Source organism: Panthera pardus, unplaced genomic scaffold (assembly GCF_024362965.1).
Source record: "Panthera pardus isolate Hobbes unplaced genomic scaffold, ASM2436296v1 HiC_scaffold_10, whole genome shotgun sequence".
Classification (NCBI taxonomy): domain Eukaryota; kingdom Metazoa; phylum Chordata; class Mammalia; order Carnivora; family Felidae; genus Panthera; species Panthera pardus.
This window is the reverse complement of record NW_026526655.1, coordinates 86,841,813-86,862,334: the sequence shown is the minus strand read 5'-3', so window position 1 is coordinate 86,862,334 and position 20,522 is coordinate 86,841,813. Positions and strand designations below refer to the sequence as shown.

Sequence of the window (20,522 nt, the reverse complement as noted above, 5' to 3'; positions counted from 1 at the left end):
ATAGAAGGATAGAGAGTAATTCAGTATACCTCAGGGAAAGGGAGATTTAATGTTTATACTTCTGTGTTTATTAATTTTTTTTTTAATTTGGCATTATATAAATAACATAAATAATAAAAATCATTCCAACTTGAAAATAGTGGGAGCTGCAGATTTCCAAATGTCATGTGACTAAATGAGTAATTTTGCACAGTGAACATAGCTCAGATTAAAGGCCAGTCTGTAGTTGGCAGTGACTGAGTGAGTGGTGAGGACCAGAAAACATGAGTCCTAGGATGATTAGTCTATCTACAGGCAACTACTCCCCCCAAATTTAGAAATTAGCGTTAACAGCAGAAAAACCCTAAGCTGATATCTTTATACACCAACTGCTTCGATTAGTCACTTTTTTAGTCGTTTTTCATATGAGCACCACAGGCAAAAGTTTGGGTGTAGCTGACTGCAAAACTGTGGAAACTGCTAAACTATCTACTAATTACTTGGATAGTATTCTTTCATGAATATTGAGAAGACTTTTTCTCAGTACTTAAAATATTTTCCGACAGATAAAAGAATGCACATGAGTTTTTGTTAAACATTTGATTGAAATAGACTTGGGGTTTGGGTATTTCGTTAACAAATAGAAAGGTAGAGTGGACAAGTGATATGTATGTGAATGTTCACTATAGGGCCAATTTTATTTTGTAGAACAAATCTGTGTTGTAAGAATGCATGAACCAAATTATTTGGGTGTCAAAGGTACAACTCAATTTCAATTAAAAAGCACTGTTTCTTGAAAGGTTGGCCTTAAACCTTAGATTTTGGAATGCACTTGAGATCTGTTGTGTATGTAGCCCAACATTTGTTTACTTTCCATTAAACAAGAAATTGCTTACATGGGCAGGTTATTTTGATATGATGACACCACTGAGGGTTTCAATAAATGTACATGCAAATCAATCAGCCCCAAACACATTGAAAACATATCCAATAAACATCTGGAAACTAATGAACGCACATTTGTTAGCACAGGGGGGTGTTGTGGAAATTCAGGATCCATTGGTGGCTAGCCTTATTTAGTAGCATGTGGATTTAAGAATATTTCACAGAGTCAGAAGAAAGAGGGTAATTATAACATAAGGTTCAACATCTTTAGATATGTAGAACATTTTCCGTTGCTTAAAACAAATATTCCCTAAGAAAGTATAAAACATTTTTCTGACTTGCAAAGTTTTTGCAGTCTATCATTTAAATTACTTAAATAAAGGGAGCTTTACTGCTCCCCAAAGCTAAGAATATAACACCCTCCATGCATATTAGCTTGATCTTCTTGACAGACCAGAAAAGTGTTTGTGTGTGCCAATTAAAACAAAAATGGATCCCTAGTGGCTTGTTCTTCACACAACTTCTGAAGACTGCTATCATTGTTTGCTAGGGTAACCCTGGATAAGGCTGCCATCCAAAGTAAACAAACTTTTCAAAACTTTCATGACAGATGGGGGTTACAAATGCATTTTAATAAGAGAGTTGCCAAAGCAACTTTTTTTTTCCTTATAATCAGCATATATTTACTTAACATCTAGCAACATTGGGAACACAAAGCAGATACTTTCTCACAAAATGTTTTAACAAGTAATATTTTGGGAAAGACAAATTGAAGACCTTTTACTTCTAACTGATATTTTACCCATAGTTTTATGTTAACTTTGCTCAACATGTTAAGAAAAATGTTAGGAGTTACTCACATCAGACTGTAATTTGAGATAGACATGCAGCTTGATAATGTAATTTCATCGTTGGCCATAAACACCTTTGAGACTAAGTAATTTGACTATTAGTACAACCATGACAACCTTTAATTGATCAGCTATATGAAATGGATATGTGTGAAGTGTGATGTAAGATGAAAAAATTGTGAGTCTCAGGGATCTTTTTAAGCATTATTTCCTCAACTTTAGGTCTTGAGCTCTTGCTATAATGTTGCCAAAATGTATACCTATATTTTATGCACTTAGAATTCAATGAAGATAGAGCCAAAATTAATTTCAAAAAATAATTGTGTTCACTTCAAATGAATTTAGTATATTTTGACATAAATTTTTGTATATACTTCATTTAATTCAAATCTAATGACTTCATCATGATCCCAAAGTGTCTCCAAATACAATAGCAATTAAATCCCATTCCTTCTAAATGGGTTATCCAGTTATTTGTAGAATCACTGTAGCCATATCATTCAACAATTTTTAGGGCCCTTCGGATATTTGGAATATGCTATTATATGTTTCTTACATACAGTTTCAGCTTCATTAAGATGGAATAAATTCTTCTTTGGCTGATAGTTAAAGACTGATCCTAAGCAAAATATGAATGATACTTCATGCATATGTAGGCTTGTTTCAGTCCTTTCTAGAATTTGAAGGCATTTTTTTGGGGAGGATGCCCTAATCTTGTTTTAGATATATATTTTTTCATAGCAAGATTGTGGTTGTTTGTGGTGGGGGGGGGGGGAAGAAGAAAACATCTGAATAAGGATACTGGGTGATCTTTTTATTTTATTATTATTTATTTATTTATTTATTTTTACATTTAAACAAAGACTTTTATTAAGACCCAGGGTTTGTTGAACATATCCATTTTACACCACATAATATCATTAGTATCTTTTTTTATGAATACAATTTATTGTCAAATTAGCTTACATACAACACCCTGTGCTCATCCCAGCAAGTGTCCTCCTCAATGCTCATCACCCGTTTCCCTCTCCCCCACCCCATTACCCACCCTTAGTTTGTTCTTTGTATTTAATAGTCTCTTGTGATTTACCTCCCTCCCTCTCTGTTTGTATTTATTTTTTTCCCCCTACCCTTCTCCCATGGTCTGATCTTTTTAAAATTAGGCTATCTTTAACATAACAAGGAAGACACAAGCAACTTTTTTGTAAGGTGTACATTCCAGATTTTACAACTTAAACCAAACCATCATAGTCCTTTTCCCATATGCACAGAGTCCTTGACTGTGTAAGACTGTTTGCTGAGGACTAGTGAACTAGAAGTCAAGATCTTTGTAATCTCTTAATTCTATCATTTAAAATGATGCCAATTTGATAGAATGGCATTCTCATTTTCCTCATTTGCTTCATTTTCTTCATTTGCAAAATTACTTTATGATAGCAGAGGGAAACTGCATTTGAAGAATGTTTATTATGTGCTTTGAGATCATTAAAGCTGATATTACTTTGCATACCAAGTGGTAGTATTCGTATCCTTAATGTACTAAAGTTCTGATACAATCAACCTTTAAAGAATAACATATCATGACCAACAGTTTATGTATAATTCCATGATGTAAATGTGTTTGCAGTAATTACTCCCTCCTCTGAAATCTTGACATGATCATTGTCTGTGCCACTCACATTGGGGCTTAGTATAAGCTATTTTCTATTGTTATTTATCTTTATATGCATATGTCCTATTTATGCAAACAGATTGTGAGCTCTTGAGGATGGTGGGGGTGGGGGGTGTGTGTGTCCCTAGCCTCTAGCAATGTGCCTTGCACTTAATGGATACTCAATCAGTCCTTGATGACTAGCGGGATATTCAGTCAGAAACACCTCATCTCAGTCTCCTGAACAAAGAATTATTTGCGGAATTAATTCTACAAGAGGATAGGTGCTACGATCAAAGAAGGGAACAGATATCACTCATTATCTCTTGCACTTTTGATAGTCTCTCAACATGTATTTGAGGTCAACTGGAATGAAAGTATCCAACAAGAGTTAGCCATCAAATATGTTTTACCGATAAGGTATCTATCCATAGCATAAAGTTGTACATTGATCACTATCATAAATACTTGATTATTATTTTAAAAAGGCTGGCGATAACTAAATTAAAATGTCCACAGTGTTTACTCTGTGGAGTCATGAATAGTTTTAATTTGCTCTTTTGTTATCTTTATTTTTTCCAAATTCTTCACAATATATTCAATTATTCTTAGAATTAGGAAAAATATGAAATTCTAAAAAGTTTTTGTTTCTATTCTGGTATACCAAATTATGGAAATTTTTAATAGCAAAAATGCCATTCCACATATTATTTTTCACTTTCGTTAAAATCTAACACGGGCAAGACTACATGCCGGACTGTATATTGACAAGGGTGATACTTAAATAAACACAAACACTACTCATTAAAACTCCTCAAGGATGTTTAAATTAGCATAACAATACTCCATGCATTAATTAAAGCCTGAACAACACATTTCTTCTCTCCACCTTGCTTATTGGTGGAGTTGGGGAGCCAGGAGTTACCTGCTTCCATCTTCAGAGGAACCACAAGGTCACAGACTTAGGTTCTTAAAGAATGTGTCTGTTCTTCGCGTTGCCTGGTGGATACACTCCTACGATTTCCTAGGCATCCATGTGTCACCAGCAAGAATTCAGACAGATCCTTATCCAATGTGAAAACTTTGAGGCAAATTTCCCCAGACAGGTAATGAAAGGTATCTGTTATTGACAACGATAGCACATTTCATTAAGACTGCTTTGGTGGCAGGATATATCCCTTTAAAATACAACTTGGTGGCAAGGAAGCGGTTCAAGAGACATTTGTCCAAAGTAGGCTTCAACGCACAATGGAGACCAGCCACTCTTGCCTTAACCCATTGTGTTTTCTGTAGGTTCTTTCTTCATCCACCTCACACCAACATCTGTCACTTGGGCGAAACTTGATATAGAAAAACACATTAGCATGGCTTCATCTAAAATCTTTTATGTCTGCTATTAGTTTTACATCACTTTACATTGCCATCAGGAATTGCTCAATCAAAAGGTTTAGTCGAAGCTCACAGTCTTTACTGATGTGTTTTTCCCCCCAAGAGCGTTGAAAATTCAATTGTTCAAACTGAAAATATGATTCAGCAAACCATTTATCAGAAAACCTTAAAGAGGTCATGGAAAAATGTGGATTGAGAAACCTGAATTAAATGGGCATGAGCAGTCAAAGACTTTGAAAATGCTTTCCTGTGAATGGCTGGGATGGAGCAGAACAAAGTCAATTACTGACTGTAATTAAGAAGTGGATGCATTTAAACTGTAGAGAGCAGTAGCAGACTTCTCCAGACTGCCTAGTAACTGGAAAGATTAGTGGGAAGACAGAGGAAAGAATGTGAACTGTATCTTTCTGATAGTAGATTTTGAATGAATTGCATTCGTGTAGTTCTCTGATCCAGCTTCCTCAAATGAATTCATAAATCACTGAGTATGTACGATTAATGCAGTAATATATTTGGATAAAGAAACTTTTAAAATACATTTTGTTTTTGGTTGTGTTGGCAGTAAAAGATCCCCTTTGCATTGCATAGCATGCACCAAAAATGCAAATGTACTGGCGAAGTACTTACATTTTATCACTGTTTGAATTTACTAGACTGAAAACTGAACTGTGTTAGCTCTTTCCTAAACCCTCAGAATATAGTAAATCTAATTATGTTTGTTTCTTGTACTTTGAAATGTTTCTTTTTACAATTTTAATAATGGTTTATTTATAATGGCAGAAAAAATATATTAGATTGCATGTTGTGTTTGGGCTAATTCATATTTCTTTGTGTATGTTACCAAATTGTGATGTTATATACTACATTCATAATCAAAATATTTAAAGTTAGATTAGGATGAAATTAGAGGTCAAGGACATTACTAGTTTTCTTGGGTTAGTCACAAGTGACCTTATATTTTTAGATTAGTATTTCTGTGGCAACACTGTATAAAGTAAATATTTGGAGCTTTATGTAAGTGAAGAACATTGCTTGGGTTCTTAGGCAAATTAGGCAAATATCAGCTTAGCTGTCTTGTAATAGATACATAAAACAGAGGACTATTTAGGGGATATTTTGAGCCTTTTGAAATCTTACATGCATTTCACTTAAAAAAAAAAAAGAGTGATTGGCCCTGGTAGTCTGTCAAAATCTAGAAAATAAAATTCCTCTTATTTTCTAATCTTTCACTTCTCATAATCGCATATACTTGGATAGTCCTCTCCTTACAGTTGTGAAACGTCGCAATCAAGAATGGTTGCACTGCAACACTGAGTGATGTTGCGTCTCTATATAGTTTTTCTAAAAATAAATGACAAGTGAATATATATGTATGTGTGTAATCAAAGATTTTTTTTAAAACTCTAGGACCATTGTCATTAAATGTTGTCATAAGAATCTTGAGACCTTCAGAGTGAGCTATTTTGGGTAATAATTGTCACTTTCATGATGGAATTATAGTGACATCCTGAAGCATGATTTGAGATTTTCTGAACCTGTGCCACATTTCAATGTTCACCTCCTATTCAGAGCAAGTGAGGCTGAGAAGAGGTGACTAGCTCCTGATTGAGTATTTTGAAGTGTCAGTCCTCTTAAACCTCTGAAGCCTTGCTTGATGTGTGACAGTAGTCAGGAAGTGTTCATCTTCCTGTTGAAACAAAAAGTCAATACAAAGGGAAAATCTTCACAGTTCAGATTGATGGCCTAATACAAAAAGCGTGTCCACACCCACTCTAATCAAATTCGTCTCTAAGTAGCCTTTTATGTGTGAAATCAAGAGCATTGCTCTGTTTCTATAGGGTCACATTCTTCTCTCACAATTCTGGGGAGGAAAAAATTCACTGTAATGAAAAACGTATAGTTACATGTTAAATATTGCCAACTGCTTAATCGCCCTGAGAGTCTGGAATGGGGATGTTCATTTGATAAATACGCTCCATGAGAGGTTCAAATATGTAAATAAAGTTTTATTCTAATATACTCCTTTTGTGGAGAAATTGGTGCTTTATTACTTTCCTATAGATCTTTATGATAGGAAAATAGAAATAGCCAAATGTTATTCATTTGCATGACCTTTTGGAAAAGTCTGCATTAGTTTCTTTGGTAAATAATCTGTTTTACAGCCCTCCATAAAAGGAAATCAAATATAGAGATACTATTAGATTTGAAAAAGACAAACAGGAAAGAGCCAAAAGTGCAGAATGAATTCTGACACACCCGGGTGCATTTTTCTGAGGTTCTGACTTAAGTGGATACTGTCTGCATTATTCTGAACTTCCTGGCTTGCTTCTCCTTAAGTTGGAGTAATTCAGCTTTAGTCCTACTCTGAGTTAATCGTTCTATTATTAAAACAATAATGTATTTGTTATGACATGAAAAAACAGTTTATAGAGAGCAGTTCAAAATGATCCTAGTCTCCCAGTTCCCAGAAAGACAATTACTGGAATACAAGAAAATATTTTGGTGTATTGAAGTGTGTTTTTTAAACAGCATGTGTGTGCGTGTGTGTGTGTGTGTGTGTGTGTGTGTGTGTGTATCCATTTTTTAATGTAAAAGATCTATTTTATATGATTTGCTTACCTGTCGATTTTTTTTTCCAGATCACAACAGTATCAGGAAATGAGTTCCTTCTACAGTCAGATATTGACTTCATCATATTGGATTGGTTCCACGCTATCAAAAATGCAATTGACAGATTGGTATGTATTTGTTTTGGCTGTTACCTTTATTAATTAAAATGTTGTCACTTAAATTGTGCTGCTTAGGCATATAACACACACACATTTCAATGGATCCTACAGATCAAGAGATATTAAGTTATTTTAAGTTTAAATAGAGTCCACTAAAAACCGTTTCCACAGACATGATTTGTGGAGCTAAATGTCATTTGATTTCTCTTTCAAAAACACAGTGCATTCATTTTTTTCCCCCCAAATAACAGGGATATTCATTTATTAGAGGCTGTAAAAAGCACACAAGCACTTAATGACTACTGAATTTTCATATTTTCAGTTCATGCAGTCTGTAATACATATTCTTGAAAATAAATACCAACGTATTTAAGCTCATACTCACTGTTCAAACACCAGTAAATAATAATCCTTTGTACTGATTTTCACTGTTCTCCAAGCTAAGCCAGATTGTTCTTCTCATGAAAATTATGAATCTAAAACTTCATGAAATTACCCTAAATCATACATTCAGAGAATCAGATTATTGAAAACTACCATTTTATACTGATTCTAGACCAAACATCTAATTTTAGGACACTAATATTTGCAAAATCTTAGAAAGAAATATTCTTGAGAGCTTTTAATAAGGTATACAATAGGAAAATATAGCATTTTCTGTGTGGTTTTATTGCTATTTAATTGCAGTCGTCCTTTATTTCATTCTGGGGTTAAAACTTAAAAAAATAACAAATTGACTTTTCTCCATCATCAATATGTTAATATTATCATCATCCCCTTATCCAGGCATGCTTGAGTGCCCACACCCACATTCACCCACCCACAGACAGAGGGTGTTGTCATTAAGAGTGGACTCTGGAGTCAAACTGCCTGAGTTTGAATCCTGGTTCTATCCTTTGCTAGCTGTGTGGCCTTAGGCAAATAAATTACTTATCTCTTTTGGCTTCAGTTTCCTTGTCTGGAAAGTAAGGGTAATAATAATACCTACCTCATAGGATTACTGTGATGATTAATTGAGTTAATACATGTGGAATACTTGGGGTGATGCACAGCACTTAGTAAGTTTTATATATATATACACACACACACACACATATATATATATAGCTATGATTAAATTTGAATATTGAGCTTAGCATAAAGGCCTTATCCCAACATAATTATCTTAGTTCAATCTTCCCTTTAAATCTAACATCAAAACAGATCTGTAAATTATTTGGTGAATCCTTTCTTCCTTGTGAAATTATTCAAGTCTAATTGTTTGTTATTTCCAGCCAAAGGATCCAAGTGGTTCATCAAGAAACCTGGAATTATTCAAAATCCAGAGATCCTCCAGTACTGAATTACTAAGTCACTACGATAATGATATAAAAGAACAGAAACCAGAGCACAGAAAATCTTTAAGTAAGTATTTTTTTTTACTTGTTGATTTTAACTTTGTCTAAATGCAATGCTTATGAAATATAAATGCATTGAAATAAGATTTGAGCCAAACTCATACTACTCATGGAAGATTCGCAGCCATTTCCTGGCCAGGGAATCATGCACTGGAGGGCAGTCTGGGTGCTTTGCTAGCGTCATTGTTGGTAATGCCTTTTGAGAAAATAATTGTTCCAAGGTCATGGTCTCTGCTTACAGCAAACCTCTGAATCTCTGAGTAATAGCCAGGGCATTCGGATTGGTGATTGATTTTGAAAGTGGGAAATGTCAAGCATCTCTAAACCTTGGTATGCTATTTGATTTCCATACATTAAAAAATGTGTGAGTGACCACCACAGTTGGCTCAAGTTAAACCAACAGGCTATGCAACTTTCCACACCTTCAGGCCACCAAAAAGTTTTAGAAATGTGGGTTGTGAATTATATGTTCTGCAGGGTCATATCTAGTTCTAATATTCTGAAACAAATGAATTTGGAGTAAAAAGGTCCAATCTCACCATATAGCAAACTTGAGTAGATCTCTCAAACTTGTCCAACCTGTTTCCTCCTCAATAAAAGGGGATTATGAGAAGGTGTCACACATATCTCACAGTTGGTTTGAGTTTTCGGCCTCCTGAAAGGTATCTCTGAAATCAAAGCAGGTGTCTCCGAAATCAAAGAAAACCAATTTCCCCAATTCTCAAAAATTATAGTATTTTTCCTGGATCAGCTACCTAGGTACCCTCGATCTTCTGAATCGCTATTTTTTCTGCCATCTCCCTCTGATCTAAGATCAGTATAGTTACATACTACCTCTTTGAATTAAAGAGAATTCCATAGATAGAGAAGGGCTTTTAACAGAATATCTACACATGAACATGAGTACATATGCTAAATGACTCTATGTGTATATGCATATATTTGTGTGCATCAGGAAGACTATATATATATATATATATATATATATATATATATATATACATACATATATATATACACACACACACATATATATACACATATATATGTATGTATATATAAACATAGATGCACTCACACGCATATGACAAGGAAGAGAGAAGCCATTTGTATATAGCATATCTTCCAGAGCTAAGTTATTCTAGATCTTAAGACTCTAGAAATAGCATGACAACTTTGAGTAGAAGCACCGTTTCAAAATTAAGTCATTATTCAAAAACTCATACCACAATACAACAACTGCTAGAAACATATTTAGCTAGCCAGTTGTGTTAAGTAGGAGTTTAAAATGATCAGTGTTCATGTCTTAAACTGTATGGTGCTTGCAAATTAAGTTATTTGCCATTTAAAAATATTTTTCCATAACGTGGGGCAGTTTGGGGTTATCTCATTTTGAATGTTTCCCTTTAGTTCCTGGTCATTGTTCCCCTTTACTTAATATGGGATCAAATTTAAGGTAAGATTTTAGAATTAGAATTCAACTGTGAGAATGTTAATGTTATGTGAATATGTGAGCATGTTACTGTTAATTATATGAACATTTTGTTGTATATATAATAGGATGTATGAGGCAATGATTAGTAGAGATTTGGAGGATACCCTTACATGCTTCTAAAGCCTAAAGCTTGAGAGAAAATAAAGTTTGTAAAGGTGTTTCAAAAACATTGAGGCAAATAGATTCTGTGTTCAGCACAATGTTTGAAATGTTTTAGGGGAAAAACAAAGTTCCTACAGATAAAATCCCAGCTACTCCTCTTTAGTATTTATTTTTGATTGAGAAAGACAATTATTTGTCTATTTGGGGCTTAAATTCAATCCTGCCTAGAGAATATGATTTATTCTACTCATTTAAAAATGTACCTAATTCTCTAGTGACCTCTTATTCACTCTTCCCTTTGCAGTTAAAAAATAATGACAGGTAGAAAATATTGAACCCTTACTTTTCACCAGGAATTGTTCTAAGTTCTTATCTATGTTACTCACTTAGTCCTCCCACTAACCTAGCAAATCAGGTACTACTACTAACACGATTTTATAGATGAGGAAACAGGTGCAGAGAATTAAGGCAGTTTGTACAAAGACAAGTTACAGAGACAAGTTTCAAATCCATTCAGGTTAATACTAGAGCCTCTGCTTTTAACCATTATACTATGGTGAAGTGAACAAATAAAAGGTAAATTTAGTTTGTATCAACTTTGGACTTGGATTTGGATGGATATATTACATTAAAAATGAGATCCATAGAAATCATTAAACTTAATAGGGACCCAAAAACATATTAGCAAAAGAATTAAACCCAGATGTCTTTGGGGTTTGATCTAACTATTAAAATAAAAGGGTCATTTAATATTTAATGCTAGCCCTAATTTTAGAAAATGCTTCACTTCTATATTTTGATGGATATTTATAGTTGTAAGCCCTTTTTAAGGCTAGTATATATTTTTGCAACGTAGAATACAGTTAATATCCATCTATTATTTTAAATCAAGTTCATTCACTATTTATGTATTGATTTTCATTTGAAAGGCAAAATGATTGACTTACCCACACAATATCAAATTAGACTATGCACTTGAAATAGTGATTGGCATATTTTATAGTTGCTGTTTTTTTAAATATTTTTTCAAGTAAGAAATATACTGTGTGAAACCCCTCTGATCTAAGTCCTAGATTTGAACACCCAAACTCAGTTTTTTAAAACATGCATTCAGTTTTATGTTACCCTCTTGAGATTAAATAATTATGTGGAATTAGAGATTCACAGTATCTCCTTCCTTATTAGTAGTCTAAGCACAAACTTTATTGTCAGTTTGCTGCCTTTGGCTTCCTGTGCCCTTGACGTTCCCATGAGTTTTGTCGCCAAGATTGTAGACAGATAAAGCCAGAATTACTTTTTTAAAGGCATGTGAACATCATTAGCAGCTAACAGGTGGTCATTTCATTGTCCAGTTTCTCTGTGTAACATGGGAAAAATTATGTACTCTCAATAAGCAAATTGTGAAAGTTAAGTGCTTAAATATACTTTCCTTTTAAAAATATGATTCTAACCTGCCAACACTATTAAGGACTAATCAGATATTTTAAGATATCAGTTGAGTTGAGCAGACAAGAAGCCAGAAAATTCAATGTAAGGGCCAAATCACTGTGGGAAATTCAGGACACCAGCATTGGATGAGAGTGGGAGAGCAGCTCTCCAGGGAGTGCTGTTAATGGAAGTGGAGAGTCAATCAAAGAAAATGCTAGCACATTTTTCCAAGGAAAGAGAAGCATCTTCCACTGATGGCAGAGGAAAGGCTCAAATATAAATCCTGCATCAGATAACCTTGGAGAGGTTTCTTAATTTTCTGAGCTTTACTTTGCAGGTCTGTAAAAATGGGTCTAATACCCATTGTATACCTTTGCAGGATAGTGTGATTATCTGAAAGTAGATATGTAAATACTTAGCCCACAGCAGGTATTCAGTGAGTAGAAACTCTTATTATCATCCTGTGTCCCCAAAGCAGATGGTACCAAAATAGGGCATGAACCGGAGGTAGTGTCTAATGGAAGACTGGAGCAGGACATATATACTCTTCCTCCTCTCCTCAAGTATAGAGAAAATAGGGGGAAGAAAACAGAATTGGATATGGGACTCATAGCTGCAAAAATCTAAATATGAGCAGCTGGTCTTTCTCCTGGCGACTCCCCCGGTGAAAATGGCAGCCAGCGTGTCCTTGGGAGCAGCTCACCAGGAAATAGTAGAAGGGAGCCAAGAGATGCTCTTCATTCTTTTATGCCCAGAACTTCATGAAGAAGTTCCAGGTGATGGAAAGGATTCAACATCAAACCATTTCACTATTCCTTTAGACACAGCTTTAGTTTATTCATTCACTCATATATTCATTCTTTGTCGTTAACAGATATACCTAAAGGTATACAACTAAAATTCTTGACTTCACTCATCTGCACTTTCAATTTTTTTAATATAAGTTTTGTATTTGGGTTTTGCCTTAGAAGTAATATACCTCATGCTAATCAAGTGCTAAACTATAAAATTCATGTGTGGAGAACTTGGATAATTTTTATATAATATTTGACACTTTTAGCATTATAAATATGCACCCCAAAATGAACATGAGTTAGAAGAATAAAATCAAAAAGTAAAAGAACTGAGAAAAGACTGGGTGGCTCAGTCAGTTAAGCATCAGTTAAAACTCTTAATTTCAGCTTAGGTCATGATCTCACAGTTTATGGGTTCAAGCTCCACATCAGGATTTGTGCTGACAGTGCAGAGCCTGTTTGGGTTTCTCTCTCCCACTGCACCCCCCCCGCTGTCCCTCTCCAGCTCACGTGCTCTCTCTCTCTCTCTCTTTCTCTTTCTGTCTCCCAAAATAAATAAACATTTTAAAAAGTAAGAGAACTGAAAAAAATGAGTCTTTTATTATTATTATTATTATTAATTATTGCTATTTTGCAGATGAATTTTCTTTTAGCTGTCTTTTGATTAAATTTTCATAAGAAACAAATGTATAAATTTCTGGGTGAAATCCTAAAAGTATTTAGATATCGATTTCCCAATTCGATTGCCCCTTAGTAATGTGCGTAGTAGGGGTGTGTGTACAAGGCTACAGGAATAAAATTAGGAGTGGAAAATTTGGAATGAAATATTCATACAATGTAGAAAATGAAAATACTTGTGAACCTTTAATAATATCTTTGTTTAAAATTTTGTCTGCAAAGTAATCATGATCATGCCAAGTGAAAACAAGTCTGATAGAGAAGACAGTTATTTTTTGTGCTAATCTAAATAATTATAACACTGGCCATCCACAACAGTAAGTAGACTATGTTCTCAAAATCCAATTGTAAACTGGTTGCTTAGATCTCAACACATTTTCATAAGGAAACCACGTACTAGCCACAAAAGCACACTTAAACCTTATGTAATCATTTAGAATGTTGTTTTTAGGGAACAGCTTGTTCTGAGTTTGCTGTACCTCTGGCCCTAGGAGCTAAGACTTTCCAGTAGCATTGCTTTCCATCTGGTTTCTCTTTTTTCTCCTCCTCTACTCCTGTACCAACTCCACCAAAGCAATTAGAATTATCAAAATGGTTTTGGCTGAGAGGCTCCTGGACCCTGAAAATCCTCAGTGGTGTCAAGGAGGGAGGGAATGTAGAACTTCCAAGCCAGAAAAAATAGTGGGAAAGAGAGAGAATGAAGGATTGGGAAGGTTTTGCAACATGGGAAGGGAAGTGAGTCCTCAGCAAGTGTACATGTTCTTTCTAAGAAATATGTGTAATGACAGATTAAGTCTGTCATTGTCCCAAATGTTAATAGTTGATGAATCTAGGTGATATGTATTAGAGTGTTCATGGTGCTCTTGTTTCTTTATGTTTGAAAAGTTTCACAAACTAAAAATGATTCACACACACATATACACACACATACAGCATTACCCATGTTCATAAGTCAATAAAAGAATATACATATTTTCTAATTCTGGCTTGAAAATTTCCAAAGGTCAAATTTTCTGAATATGAGTTACATTATGACCTCTTAAAAAATAAATAAATAAAAACATTGATAGCTCATTGTTTTCCTGTTTTTTCCCCAAAAGCCATATATATTTTTTGTTGTGACCATTGTGGCCTTTCTGGTAACTGTGTAATTAAAGAAATTTGTAAGATGTTTGTTATCCCAAATGGAAAAGTCATCCCAGTTTCTTGGATAAATATGTAATTAACAATTGTTTAAAACACATATTGTGAAGTCTGTTCTGGAGACCCATATAAATACATATTTTAAAGTTTCTTCTTAAGTATTTTTTTATAAAACAGCCTAATCTTGCCAATGCGTGAAAGTAATAAGATGAATAAGCCATCTGCTAAGAAAATGAAAACAATATTAAAATTACACAAATAAATATCTCGCTCTGAAGAAACAAAAAAATCTCTTACCTGGAAACAACAACAAAGTTATATTTATGTAGAATATTATGGGTTATTGTGTTGTCAGAGGGACAAAGGTTTTTGATTTGTGCAGGATGGTCAATCATCTGATTCTTAGTTTTTCTCCCTAAAATCAATATTGCCACCCTGGCCCCAGTTTCAGTCAATATCCACCTGAGGTTGAACTAAAGTGTGAAAGTAAAAATTATTTTGTTTTACTATAGCCGTAAGACAGACAATATCAGAGGAACAGTGAGTGTCAATTCTTTTCTTAATTGTTTTCCACAGGCTAAGGGAGGTCTTTATTTCAAAATATTTCTGTTACTAAAGCAAAAATGAAAAATTTTAAATGAACATTTATGTTGCCAAAGCTGGAGGATTTAAACATTATGAGGGAAAGAAAACAGTAAAGATTAGACACACACTTGATTATCAGGCGTCCAAATTACTTTGTCACAATGGTATTATTCACAAAGGTTACAGGGCTTTGCTGAGGCACTGTGTGACTACAACAGTTGTTCTGACACGTGTTCTCAAGATGGCTAGCAGCAATCCCAGCTTTCCTGGGACCCATAGATTACAGTTTCTTCAAAACATTCAGTTCTCCATGAATCATTTGATAAGAGAGGACCTAGTTATAAACTGAGCAAAGAATATTCTGATTAATCTCTTCTTTCCCATGGAAGGGGTTGATCTTGCCCTCTGACCTGTGGGTATCCATTGTCATGCATCTCGTAACATCAACTACTCTGAGAGTCTATCTAACCCTATCAGCACTCAGGCACTAGATCACCCCATCTCTTCCCGACCCTGGCAGTAACTCTGTGACCATTTTTCCCCTTAGATGAACTGCATTTAATCAATTTCTGATTTCATTAGGTCAAATGGCATCTTTCTTTCAATAATAGGCCAAATCCAAAGGGCTCTTTGGTCTAACTCTTCAGCAATATTTCCTTAGCATTAATACACTACTGTGATTGTAAACAATATAAAAAGTGCTCTTTGATCTCCTCTGAAAGTTTCTCTCTGTTTATTCTATGACTCCAGAATGAGTATATATTAACATTTCCTTGTAAAGTTAAACATATATTTGTTCACTATTGTTATATCAAGTTTAAAGTATCCTAGCTAAACATGATATTCAGTGCATTCTTACAGTGAATCCCCGTGCAGACAAAAACATTCTTTTGAAGGCACACGGTCGCCTCTTTTTGTATACAGAATTTATTTGGTCTACTCCTTTTTGTTTCTGGAGTATAGGAGCAATGATAATTTTCTTCAAAATCCTAAAAGAAAGTAATTCCCTTTTAATGCATTTATTTGGATGTCCCAAACATGCCTAATTGTATGCTCAGGGGGAAAAAAAGCTATATAACCTGAAATTTTCCTGAAAAACAAGTTTATCTCTTATTACTCATCATAAAACCCATATCCATGCAAGAAAAATCAGGTATTGCTTTCACCCAAAAGTATGAGATGTATCCAAAAATACCAGCCATTTTTATCCAAATTAAATAAAGTGTTATCTATAACATTAGCTTCCTTCAAGAACTGTCTCATAGATGGCTTGGGAAAGGGAAATCAATCTGCTAATTCATCTTTCTTTGATCATTTTCATAGAACCTGAAGCCAAGTACTCTTGCTACTTAATTTCCCTAATATAAATAAATATTTTTTGTATACAAAATTAATTCACCTAAAAAGGGAGAGCCAGATAGGTGATGCAATGGCCAAATAGAAAATGTCAGGACTGGGATTGTGCCATTAGAGATGATGTTCTCCAAAATCGAAGTCAAAGGTTAAGAACATTTTCTAATCAAATTACTGCATTGAAATGATTCAAGTCAAAGTGTCCCAATAGAAAGCTCTTCACGACCTGAGAGCACTTCTTCATTTTTTTCCCACTACCTACTGACCCATGATTTATGCTCCAGAGAAACAGTGCTTAGACTCCCTGATGCACACTACTCCAGGTGACTCTCACCTTTGAGTCAAGGTCTTCCTTTGCTAAATTAACATCCTTTAACTTTCTCCAGAAAACTTTCCAGATCTCTGTGATAAACTAGGTGATCTTCCTTGGTTTTCTTATAATATTCAGTCCATATCTCTATCATTGCGATTACCAAAGTGTGTTACAATAGTAAGCTAATTACGAATGTCTGTTTGTCTACCCATTAGACTGCCTCACTCTGAAAAGAACTCTAATTTACCTTTATATATGCAACTAGCAGAGTGGCTTGATGACATTTGAGAGTATTCAAAATCGACAGTGTTAAATTAGTTAATCGATGACTGAGGCTATTTAAATAACCATTATCAACATACTTCTCTTTTTGTTTTAAAAATGATCGTGAAATTTCTGAAACTTGTTTAGGAACAATAATAGATTATTCCTCTACCCTGACTACTTTCACTGGTTTCATATTTTAAGGTCACTATTTAATGTCCCTCTCAGTTTTCTCTTAGAATTTCAAATCTCAAAGCAATGGTATGTTTTATGCAGGTCACATGTACTGGGCCTAACAAAATCATGTACAAATAAGTGCATTATTCTGTAGTAAAGATAATAATGACTAAGACCTTGCAAGAGGGGAAAGGAGAAATTTTAATCCCTTTGCTTAAAGTTACTGTCCTCTCAATATCTTTCTATCATGCATTTCTAGCCTCCTATTTGATTTGAGAGAACAACTCTCATTCACACTTACTCTTTAGGCTCTTCTATGGGGTCTGACCTAGAATTCGCAAGGCTGTATTGAAAGCAAGAAGAAAGGAGGAACTTTTTAGTGTACCAGAAGAAGAGTAATAATAGTTTGGGGTGGCTCAGTTGGTTGAGCATCTGACTCTTGGTTTGGGCTCAGGTCATGATTCCAGGGTCGTGGGATGGAGCCCCGCACTGGACATGAAATCTGCTTAAGATTGTCTTTCTCCCAGGGTGCCTGGGTGGCTCAGTCAGTTAAGCATCCGACTCTTGATTTCAGCTCAGGTCATGATCTGACAGTTCATGAGTCAGAGCCCCGCACTGGGTTCTGTGCTGACAGTGTGGAGCCTGCTTGGGATTCTCTCTCTCCCGTCTCTCTCTGCCCCTACCCCACTTGCTCTATCTCTCAAAATAATTTAAAAAACTTAAAGAAAAAAGTTAAAAATAAAAATAAAATTCTCTTTCTCCCTCTCCCTCGTCCCCTTCCCTGCTTCCCATCCCCTTCCCTCTCTCTAAAAAAAAAAAAAAAAAAAAGAAAAGAGTAATAGTAGTTTGTATAATTTTTGGTTATTGATAATTTTAGAAGTCTCTGAGAAAAATTTTCTTTAAGGTCAGCTTATTTGTAAAAATATGGCTAAATACAAAAGTTTATGAAAGTGTTACATGCACCTTTTTCAAAAGGTCATATGGCTGTTGTGTCAGAAATTTGGGTTTAATAGTTACAAAATTTGAAAACAATTCTTACCTCTGGGGTATACTACCTATAAGATTTGGACAAGTTTCTTAAATTTCCTGAAAACGACTTTCCAGATAAATATATGGGTGCTTTTTACATAAATATAGACGAGTACAGATATATAAATGTGTATATGATTTGTATATGATCTAATACATATATTAGATCTAACAATAATATACTGAATCTAAAATACATCCAAGAATTTTGTAGATCTATATTGTAATAAAAAATATTAGTACAATGATTTCCAAATGAGTATACCCTGAGTAAAATTTATGTACTATCCATCCATCAGTTCCTCTCTTTAGAAATATAGCAAGAAAGCTGGGGCGCCTGGGTGGCTCAGTCAGTAAGTGACTGACTTCGGCTCAGGTCATGATCTCGTGGTTTGTGTGTTCGAGCCCCACATCGGGCTCTGTGCTGACATCTCAGAGCCTGGAGCCTGCTTCAGATTCTGTGTCTCCCTCTCTCTCTATTCCTCTCCCACTCACATTCTGTCTCTCTCTCAAAAATAAACAAACATTAAAGAAAATTTAAAAAAAAAAAAAGGAATACAGCAAGAATGCACTTTGCCATTGACTTAGTTGGCAAACTCAGATTAAACAAATGCATAATTTACCAAATGCTTAATCTTGTAATATCTTCATCATTCTGTTGATTCGTGGTATCATATACACTTTTACCGTAGTTTCCTTAAGGGGTTTTGAGTATTATGTGTAATAAACGCTCAGTTTTGCCATTCCCGAATGTGTAAGCCTGTTATGGTATTCTGTAGAGATTAAACTTCACCAAGTGTCTGTTGCCTTTTCCATTCTTATATAAAATGGTAAGATGGTGCAATACAAGGATTTTGACAGAGAGTTACGTAATTTCACTTCAAAGCAAGGAAATATTTTGCTTACTGTATACACACACGCACACATACACACATATTAGAATTGAGCCAAATATGATAACATATCTGCTGATAAAGAGATGACTTTTTTTGACCAGAGTAAAAATATCAAAAGCACATGAGCATAGGGCTACTTATAAGGAGTAAACTGAAAGATGCTACAAGTCTGGTCTCACCAAAACACACTCCATCAACAGGCTGGGCAAGCATGCCTAGATGACTACCATGTCTGCTCTATCTGAATTAAGGGATTTTGATATCTAAGACAGGCAGTTCTATCTGAGCAAGGCTTCAGCCATTTGCTGAAGCCAGGAACTTTCCATTCCATTAGACTGCAAGTGCCTGAGGATATAGCCATGACCTTCTATACTCCTCCTTCATTACTCCTCCTCACCCCATTACCTAGAACAGAATCTCAAACATAGTGATGTTCCGTATTAAATGTCTCAGTGAGTGAGTGAATAAATGACTGAGTAAATAAGATGAAGAGAAGAAACCAATTGCAAACTTTATGTATAAGAAGGAGGGGAAAGTTTGAGATGTGAGGCACTGACCACTGTTTTTTAAATTAATTTATTTTTGAGAAAGAGAGAGAGAGACAGAGACAGAGGGAGACAGAATATCTGAAGTGGGCTCTACACTGACAGCTGAGAGCTGGATGTGGGGCTCAAAACCATGAACCATGAGATCATGACCTAAGCCCATCAGGCGCTTTACCGACTGAGCCAGTCAGACACCCCAGCACTGACCTCTTGATAGGTGTTTTAGTTTTGGTTTTTCAAGAAGCAGTTCTTGAGACAAGGACATTATTGTAGGTAATAGTTTGGGAAATTGATCCCTGGAGGAGATGGGGGGAAGAGAGCTAGGGAAGGGAAGGCAGCCAATAAAGGGAAATAAAGGGTACATGGAGTTTAATACTGCAGTGAAACTTTTTAGATTGAGAAGGGAGGAATGGCAGAGAACACATAAAATTGATACATATTAGATAGGAAAGAAAGAACTATAGAGTACAACATGTTGGAGAACCGCAATGGATTAGTGAGTCTAGAGAGCACAAAACGTTAGAGCAATGAGTGGAGACTAGGTTGGAAATGAACAGGGAACACTGGCAGAGGGTCTTGCATGAACTTCTAGGAAATTTAGATTTTATACTGTAAGCAATGGGAGCTTAGTGACAGACTTTTCTGAAGGCAGGAGACATGAACAGATCGGATATGCAAAGTAGTAATTTTTGGTGGAAATGTGGGGAAAGGCAAAGAGAAAGATAACACAAAAAAGAGTGAAAGATAAGAGATAAAGAGATAAATTAGGAAACTGTTACAGTGGGTCAAGCCACAATGAAGGCTGAAACTAACAAATGGGAATGGAGAAGGGAAAAGCT

At 35.0% G+C, this 20,522-nt stretch overlaps 1 protein-coding gene across 2 annotated transcripts in view; it reads left to right on the top strand.

Annotated features, from left to right (window-relative positions):
- Positions 1–20,522, top strand: part of ARHGAP15 (Rho GTPase activating protein 15) — a 610,088-nt gene that overhangs the window by 294,998 nt on the left and 294,568 nt on the right. For both annotated transcript variants that reach the window (XM_019455105.2, XM_053909137.1), the window contains 2 exons: positions 7,395–7,493; positions 8,759–8,888. In XM_019455105.2, coding sequence (XP_019310650.1) covers positions 7,395–7,493; positions 8,759–8,888 — 229 coding nt within the window. The remainder of the gene's footprint in view (positions 1–7,394; positions 7,494–8,758; positions 8,889–20,522) is intronic.